The sequence below is a fragment of the Hypomesus transpacificus genome, unplaced genomic scaffold (genome assembly GCF_021917145.1).
Source record: "Hypomesus transpacificus isolate Combined female unplaced genomic scaffold, fHypTra1 scaffold_229, whole genome shotgun sequence".
Taxonomy (NCBI): domain Eukaryota; kingdom Metazoa; phylum Chordata; class Actinopteri; order Osmeriformes; family Osmeridae; genus Hypomesus; species Hypomesus transpacificus.
Genome location: NW_025813764.1, coordinates 27,501 through 35,459, shown reverse-complemented (window position 1 = coordinate 35,459; position 7,959 = coordinate 27,501). Strand labels below are relative to the sequence as shown.

General features: G+C 48.6%; 1 protein-coding gene across 1 annotated transcript in view; it reads right to left on the bottom strand.

Annotated features, from left to right (window-relative positions):
- Window positions 1-2,058: 2,058 nt before the first annotated feature.
- The window catches only part of LOC124462608 (zinc finger E-box-binding homeobox 2-like), a gene marked incomplete at its 3' end in the record, with an annotated part of 24,564 nt that continues 18,663 nt past the window's right edge, over window positions 2,059-7,959 (bottom strand). Inside the window, exons 3-10 of the mRNA XM_047014242.1 lie at window positions 7,232-7,447; window positions 6,794-6,984; window positions 6,461-6,569; window positions 4,523-4,638; window positions 3,377-4,471; window positions 3,017-3,298; window positions 2,649-2,823; window positions 2,059-2,405 (exon numbers count right to left, since the gene is read on the bottom strand). Of these exons, the coding sequence (XP_046870198.1) occupies window positions 2,059-2,405; window positions 2,649-2,823; window positions 3,017-3,298; window positions 3,377-4,471; window positions 4,523-4,638; window positions 6,461-6,569; window positions 6,794-6,984; window positions 7,232-7,447 (2,531 nt within the window). The remainder of the gene's footprint in view (window positions 2,406-2,648; window positions 2,824-3,016; window positions 3,299-3,376; window positions 4,472-4,522; window positions 4,639-6,460; window positions 6,570-6,793; window positions 6,985-7,231; window positions 7,448-7,959) is intronic.

The window sequence follows — 7,959 nt, the reverse complement described above, 5'->3', positions numbered from 1 at the left end:
TGCTATGTAATTCATGTAACCTTAATGTAAACTGTTGCTATGTAGTTACTGTAACCATAAAGTAAACTGTTGCAATGTAGTAATCTTAATGTCATATTGCTATGAAGTTAATGTAAAGTGTTGCTATGTAGTTAAATTGTAGTCATTGTAATCATAAGTACTCCAACAGGGCTCTCAAGACTGATGCATTCACCATAAGACTCTGCATCTGCATTTCAACTATTTATCAGGCTGAGACATAAGGGATAACTTGTCCTGCTATATATCAATGGACAAGGCGCAGGCATCCTGAGAAGCTGGTTGTCTCGAGTAATACAGAGTCTCTAACTAGACAGTTAAACCAGATCATTCTCAAACCTGAGACTCGGAGTCTAGCAGGCATTTGTGTATTTCGGTCATTTACATTTTTTGGGGTCTTGTTATTTATATTAACAGCCTTAACCCACATACATTTGCTTTAAATACGGTATATATGTGGGACAGTTGGAGAGACAGGAAAGAATAGAAAGACATGCAGGAAATGGTGTTGGTCAGATGGGAGGTTAGTGGTGCACGCTTTCACCCAGTGAGCTACTGACTGCCTGGCTTTTGGATTCTTCTTAATAACTATTCAAATAGTAAACTGAAGACAATAAGGTATAACAAGGTCTAGGTTAGCCGATTATATGTTGTCTCAATTAGACTAGGTACACTTTAAGAAGTTATATACCATTTTATTACAAATACATCAACAAATATAAAACTTAAACATGAGTCAATACAAAAAGTTTAACAAAGTAAAAATACAGCTTGATTCATACTTGAGATTTTCATTCAGAGACAAATCTTTAAGGATTCTTTGGTACAGAAATATAAACAGAAACTGGTGACTTTAGGCATCTATTGTTTCCTCTTTGGTTGACCTCAAACACAAACTTTAACAGACTTTTTGTCATTATTATTTTTTTGTTTTATTTAAAATATATTTGTTATCACAGTCTCGAAACACTGTAACACACACACACACACCACTAAACACGGCCTAACTCTCAAACTCTCTGTCTCTCTGCCTCTCTCTCTGCCTCTCTGTGCCTCTCTCTCTGTCTCTCTGCCTCTCTCTCTGCCTCTCTCTGCCTCTATCACTGCCTCTCTCTCTTTCCCTCTGTCTCTTTTATCCCTGCGCTCCTTAACACTTTGCTGGCTATGTATGAAACAGAAGAACCCATTTGATAATTGGTTGATTTAAATAAGTTATCCCTGCGTTTATAGTCTGGGAATGAGCTGAGTCACATGGGTAACGCTGGACCAATCAGTGGTTTTGGCTCCAAGGAAGGATAATTATGGCCAAAAAACAAAGGTGTATTGGTTTGTCTTACAAGTATAGATCTCTTATTTGATTTGGTAGAGTAAAAAATATGACCATGAATACCGCCAAACCATTAGTTGAGATATTATTATTGCTGCACTGTGCCTGGTGGCTGAGATGTGGTTACTGGTAATTACCATACCATTCCTTGACTGACCGCCGAAATACCGTTTGACCTACACACTTCTAATCCTTGGTTTTCTGCTGTATTTTCCACATGCACTGTTTGGACGTCGCTTTGGATAAAAGCATCTTCTGAATGAACAACCGTGAATGTAGCAGATATGTAGGTAGATGACAGGAAACTGTCAACACTTCCTGTAGCCTCTTGGGACTGACGTGTTAGCTGAAGGGACCTGGACAGAGTGAGGTCCATGGGTCTGCTGCTGTCTTTGAGAGAGGCCTGGCTCGGCTTTGATGTCCTGGTCCTGGCCCTGGCCCTGGCCCTGGTCCTGGTTCTCCATGTCTCTGGGTTCTGGTCCTAGCCCTGATCCTAGCCCTGGTTCTGGTCGTAACCCTGAATCTAGCCCTAAATATAAACTGGAACCTGATCCTAGCCCTAAATCTAACCCTGATCCGGATTCCAAACATGACCCTTCTTCACGGTAGGCATCTCTACAGGCCTCTCCTTCCCTCTCCTCTCTCTTCACCTCCCTCTCCTCCTCCTCCCTCTCCTCCTCCCCCTCCCTCTCCTCCTCCTCCCCCTCCCTCTCCTCCTCCTCCTCCTCCTCCTCGAGGCCACCACCATGCTCATCCAGGCTGCAGTCACTCAGGAAAGTCGGGGTGGCGTTCGGGGTCGGGGTGCCCTCTCCCAGACTACGTGGTTCAGCCCCGGGGGTCAAAGGTGGGTCCTCAAAGTCGAGGTCGGGGTCGTTGTCACGGCTACAGTAGGCGTAGCGATGGTTCATGTGCTGCGAGTACGAGCCGGAGTGGGAGAACCGCTTGCCGCAGCGGTCGCAGCGGTACGGTTTCTCCCCGGAGTGGAGCCGTCTGTGCTCGATCAGGTGGTGCTTGTGCTTGAAGGCCTTCTGGCAGATGGCACATTCGTGGGGTCGTTTACCTGCGAGAGGAGAGGAGACACAGGAGGAGAACACAGTCAGTCATATCTCGTAGATTGACACTCGTATTGACTTATTCACAAGCTGTGTCACAGAGGGCGCATGATAACGTCCCAACTCAAAGTGAAATGGTGATAGCATGTTGCTTGTTTTTGAACATTTTGTTCAAAGTTTTGAAAAAAAAAAGTGAAACTTTTTAAAGGCCCCTTTTCAAAATAAGAGTCCTCATTGCCGTGCAGCGGTACCTGTGTGTTCGTATTTGTGGCGGAGCAGTGAGCTGCTCTTCTGGAACGTCTTGTCACAAATGTTGCAGGCGTACAGTCCCTCCTCCGTCTTCCTCAGCCTCCTCCTGGTCCTGCCTCCCTCACCCACTTCCCCTCCAGACAGGAAGTCCAGCCCGCCACGACCCACAACCTCCGCCTGAACAAAAAACACAGAGATGGGTACACTCATGCTAACACTGGTGGGACTCACACCACCAACCTTCCCCTAGACCCAAGTTTAACTACTGTATGATTTATATTAATATAAACGACTATTATTTTCGTAGTTTAGTTATATAATTTTATTTAAATATCTTTGTAGTGTGTGAGTGCAGGAGACGACCTCTCACCCCTTGTCTCTCCTGCTGCATCTTCTGGATGACAGCGTCGATCTCTGAGTCCCTGAGGAACGGCAAATGTGGGAGGAGCCTAGGCCTTCGGAGGGCGAGGGAGGGGCCTGTGTCCTGCCCCGCCCCCCCCAGGCCAGCCTGGAGCAGGGGGGGGAACAGGGGGTGGTAGCTGCTGAACACAGACCCCCCCAGCATAGTGGCTCCGCTGTGGGTAGGATGGGGGTGGGAGGGGTGAGGAGGGGGGGTGTTGGGGTGCTGGTCCTGGAGTCTCTCCCCCCTCTCTCTCCTGTCTCTTTCTCTTCTCTCTCCTCCATCTCTCTCTCTGCTCTCTCTCCCCCCTCTCTCTCTGCTCTCTCCTCCATCTCTCTCTCTGCTCTCTCTCCCCCCTCTCTCTCTCCTCTCTCCTCCATCTCTGCTCTCTCCCGTCTCTCCAGGCGCAGGGTGGCCGTTGCAGGCCCGGCCTCGCTCCCTGGGCAGGGAGAGGTCCAGGGGCTCGTTCTGGGACCCTGTCGGCCCACTGGTCCCTGCCCACCAGGGGGCCCTGTTCTGGGACGCTGCCCGGCCGGGGGGTGGGGAGAGGGGGGATGGGCCGGGGGACAGGTCCAGACAGGCTGACGAGCCGAACCCAGAGGAGCAGATCCTCCCTCTCTTCAGTCTGCCTGGAGACGACATCTCCATCAGGACGGGGCTGATAGGCTGCCCGGGGCCGCCATTCTCCTGGCTGGGCCAATAGGAGCGCAAGGCCAGGGGTTCGGGGCGGGGCTGTAGAGCCACCAGGAGCTGCTGGGGGAGGGAGTGCCATCCGTGTCTGGGGAGGGGGGAGCTGTCCCTGGGGAGGAGGTTGGGGATGGCAGGAGGGTGGTGGAGGTCTGGGGGTCTGGGAAAGGAAAGGCGGTCTTTACCGCGAGGACCCTCGGGCATCTCTGCGGACGGCCGGCTGGTCCTGCACAGGTATCTCTGATGCTGCAGGAGTACAGCAGCGCTGGGGAAGAGCTGGGAGCAGCCCTCACACGTAACCCCGCCCACCTCGCCAAGCTCCGCCCCCTCGTGCTGCCTCGCCGACCTATCAGGAGACGCCTTGTCCTCGTGCTCGCCGTTGTGGATGGCCGTGGCCTCCTCTGGTCTGAACTGTCCTCCTCCCACCTCCTCCACCTCCCTTTGGAGAATCGCCTGCAAGGCCTGTTGGAAGCGAGGGCCGGAGTGGAGGTAAGGCAGCAGGCTAGAGCCCTGGAACCCACTGCCCAGGAGAGAGAACTCCCCGTTGGGGTCCCACACCCGGCCGGGCGCCCTGGAGCTGCCAAGGTCCAGGGGGGAGAGATTCTCTCCCAAGCCCAGTCTCTGGGCTCGGTCCTGGGGCTGGGTACCATACGGAGAGCCCCCTCCACTGTTCCTCCTTCCGCCTGCGGAGGGCAGTGTTGGGGAGGAGCGGAAGATTGGCTGGCCGTTTGACACTTCTCCTCCCCCTCCTCCTCCTCCTCCTCCTCCTCCTCCTCCTCCTCCTCCTCCTCCTCCTCCTCCTCCTCCAGGTCCGTTCAGACACTTCTTACTGCTAAGGTGGGAGCTGTAGGAGCCAGAGTGGGAGAAACGCTTCTTGCAGTTGGAACATTCATACGGCTTCTCACCTGAGGAGGAACAGACAGCACACATCACACCTGTACCTGGGCATAAGGTGTGAGTAGTTACATGGTTATTAGGGATGTGTGTGTGTGTGTAGTAATATAGTTATAAAGTGTGTGTAGTTAGATGGTAATAAGGTGTGTGTGTGTGTGTGTAGTTACATGGTTGTATGGTGTGTGTAGATACAGGGTTATAAGGTGTGTGTGTGTGTGTAGTTACATGGTTGTATGGTGTGTGTAGATACAGCGTTATAAGGTTTGTGTAGTTACATGGTTATATGGTGTGTGTAGATACAGCGTTATAAGGTGTGTGTAGTTACATGGTTGTATGGTGTGTGTAGATACAGCGTTATAAGGTGTGTGTGTGTAGTTACATGGTTGTATGGTGTGTGTAGATACAGGGTTATAAGGTGTGTGTAGTTACATGGTTGTATGGTGTGTGTAGATACAGGGTTATAAGGTGTGTGTAGTTACATGGTTGTATGGTGTGTGTAGATACAGCGTTATAAGGTGTGTGTGTATGTGTGTGTAGTTACATGGTTGTATGGTGTGTGTAGATAAAGCGTTATAAGGTGTGTGTGTGTGTGTGTAGTTACATGGTTGTATGGTGTGTGTAGATACAGCGTTATAAGGTGTGTGTGTGTGTGTAGTTACATGGTTGTATGGTGTGTGTAGATACAGCGTTATAAGGTGTGTGTGTGTGTGTGTAGTTACATGGTTGTATGGTGTGTGTAGATACAGGGTTATAAGGTGTGTGTAGTTACATGGTTGTATGGTGTGTGTAGATACAGCGTTATAAGGTGTGTGTGTGTGTATGTAGTTACATGGTTGTATGGTGTGTGTAGATACAGCGTTATAAGGTGTGTGTAGTTACATGGTTGTATGGTGTGTGTAGATACAGCGTTATATAAGGTGTGTGTGTGTAGTTACATGGTTGTATGGTGTGTGTAGATACAGCGTTATATAAGGTGTGTGTAGTTACATGGTTGTATGGTGTGTGTAGATACAGCGTTATAAGGTGTGTGTGTGTGTGTGTGTGTGTGTGTGTGTGTAGTTACATGGTTGTATGGTGTGTGTAGATACAGCGTTATAAGGTGTGTGTGTGTGTGTAGTTACATGGTTGTATGGTGTGTGTAGATACAGGGTTATAAGGTGTGTGTAGTTACATGGTTGTATGGTGTGTGTAGATACAGCGTTATAAGGTGTGTGTGTGTGTGTGTAGTTACATGGTTGTATGGTGTGTGTAGATACAGCGTTATAAGGTGTGTGTAGTTACATGGTTGTATGGTGTGTGTAGATACAGCGTTATATAAGGTGTGTGTGTGTAGTTACATGGTTGTATGGTGTGTGTAGATACAGCGTTATATAAGGTGTGTGTAGTTACATGGTTGTATGGTGTGTGTAGATACAGCGTTATAAGGTGTGTGTGTGTGTGTGTGTGTAGTTACATGGTTGTATGGTGTGTGTAGATACAGCGTTATAAGATGTGTGTAGTTACATAGTTGTATGGTGTGTAGATACAGCGTTATAAGGTGTGTGTGTGTAGTTACATGGTTGTATGGTGTGTGTAGATACAGCGTTATAAGGTGTGTGTGTGTGTGTGTAGTTACATGGTTGTATGGTGTGTGTAGATACAGCGTTATAAGGTGTGTGTGTGTGTGTAGTTACATGGTTGTATGGTGTGTGTAGATACAGCGTTATAAGGTGTGTGTGTGTAGTTCCATGGTTGTATGGTATGTGTAGATACAGCGTTATAAGGTGTGTGTGTGTAGTTACATGGTTGTATGGTGTGTGTAGATACAGCGTTATAAGGTGTGTGTGTTCTCACCACTGTGGATGCGCAGGTGTTCCTTCAGATGGTGTTTGTACTTGAAGGCCTTCCCACACTGCAGACACTTGAACTTCCTGCTCTCCGTCAGGTGGTCAGTCACATGGGGCTGGGACAATCCAATCAGATTACAACTACGCACTTCTGATCCATTATTTTGGTCTATACCATTGATATATACATATTGTATATCTGATGAACACATTTATATTAATATGAATATCCAATCCATGTCCAGATGGATTTAGAGATGGATAAAAGGACAAACAGATACATACAAACAGAGTAAATGAATAAATACGCAATTAAAAGTTCACATCCAGTCTGTCTCACCTTGTCCTGTGATGGGCTGTGCAGAGGCATATGCATTTCCACCTGTGTCCTGTAGGAGGCAGTGTAGTCACCTTGAGGACCCTCCCTCTCTGGGCAGAACTGCATGTGTTCCCGTAGCAACGCCCCATGCTGGTAGCTCCTCTGGCAGAAGGGGCAGAGCTGCTGGGTCCTAGAGCCCTCTGGACTCAGGTCTGGGATGGGAAAGCAAATAAATACCTGAATCTGTGTGCGTGTGTATATGTGTGTGTGTGTGTGTGTATCTGTGAGTGTGTGTTGTATATAAGAGCCATAGAGAGACATTTCAGAGTGTAGCTTATTAGTCAGCAGACTTAAAGATGGAGAACAGTGAATCAGAAAGTTTGAAAGTTCAAAGTGTAATAATGAGTGTGTGTTTACGTGTGTTGTTGAGTGTTTGTAGTAATGTGTGTGTGTCCCTACCTGCTCCCTCAGGTGAGTGCTGGGCCCGGGCTGACCAGAGGTGCACTTGTTCTCTGTGCCTGTGCCGGCCCCCAGGGTGGAGCATGGACGTGGGGGTGCTGGAGCCGGTGTGGAGCCGGGGTCCAAGCAGCCGGGCCGGGCTGGAGGCTGTCCTCAGCTGCACCAGGAAGTCGTAATGGGCCACATTGTCCGAGGACTGGCTATCTGGACTGTGGTCTGAAAGGAGAAGGGAGAGGTGAAGCTTTGCTGTTCTACTGTGTGTGCGTGTGTGAGGGGAGGGTGCGTGTATGAGTAAAATGGGGGTGATTTTTCAAAGAGAAAGATACCAGATGGACTTGACAGAGATGCACATTTAGAAGGATCTAGAAATAAGATAAACATTTAGGAAAGGGAGAATGACAGAGACAGACAGACAGACAGACAAAGAGAGAGACAGACAGACAGTGACAGAGAGAGAGAGACAGACAGTGACAGACAGACTGACAGAGAGAGAGACAGACAGACAGAGACAGACAGAGAGAGAGAGACAGACAGAGTGTACTACTTCTTCCACCCCCCCACCCCCCTCGTTCCAAATGTTTGCAGATGTTGGCTGATAATCTGAGCATGTCTTCATGTGGCAGAGGGAGAGAGCTGGTGTGACCAGGCTTGATTATAAAAATATGACTCTCAGGAGACTCAGGCAAATCAGGAGAATCAAGTGAAACAAGTGAATCAGAAGAATCAAG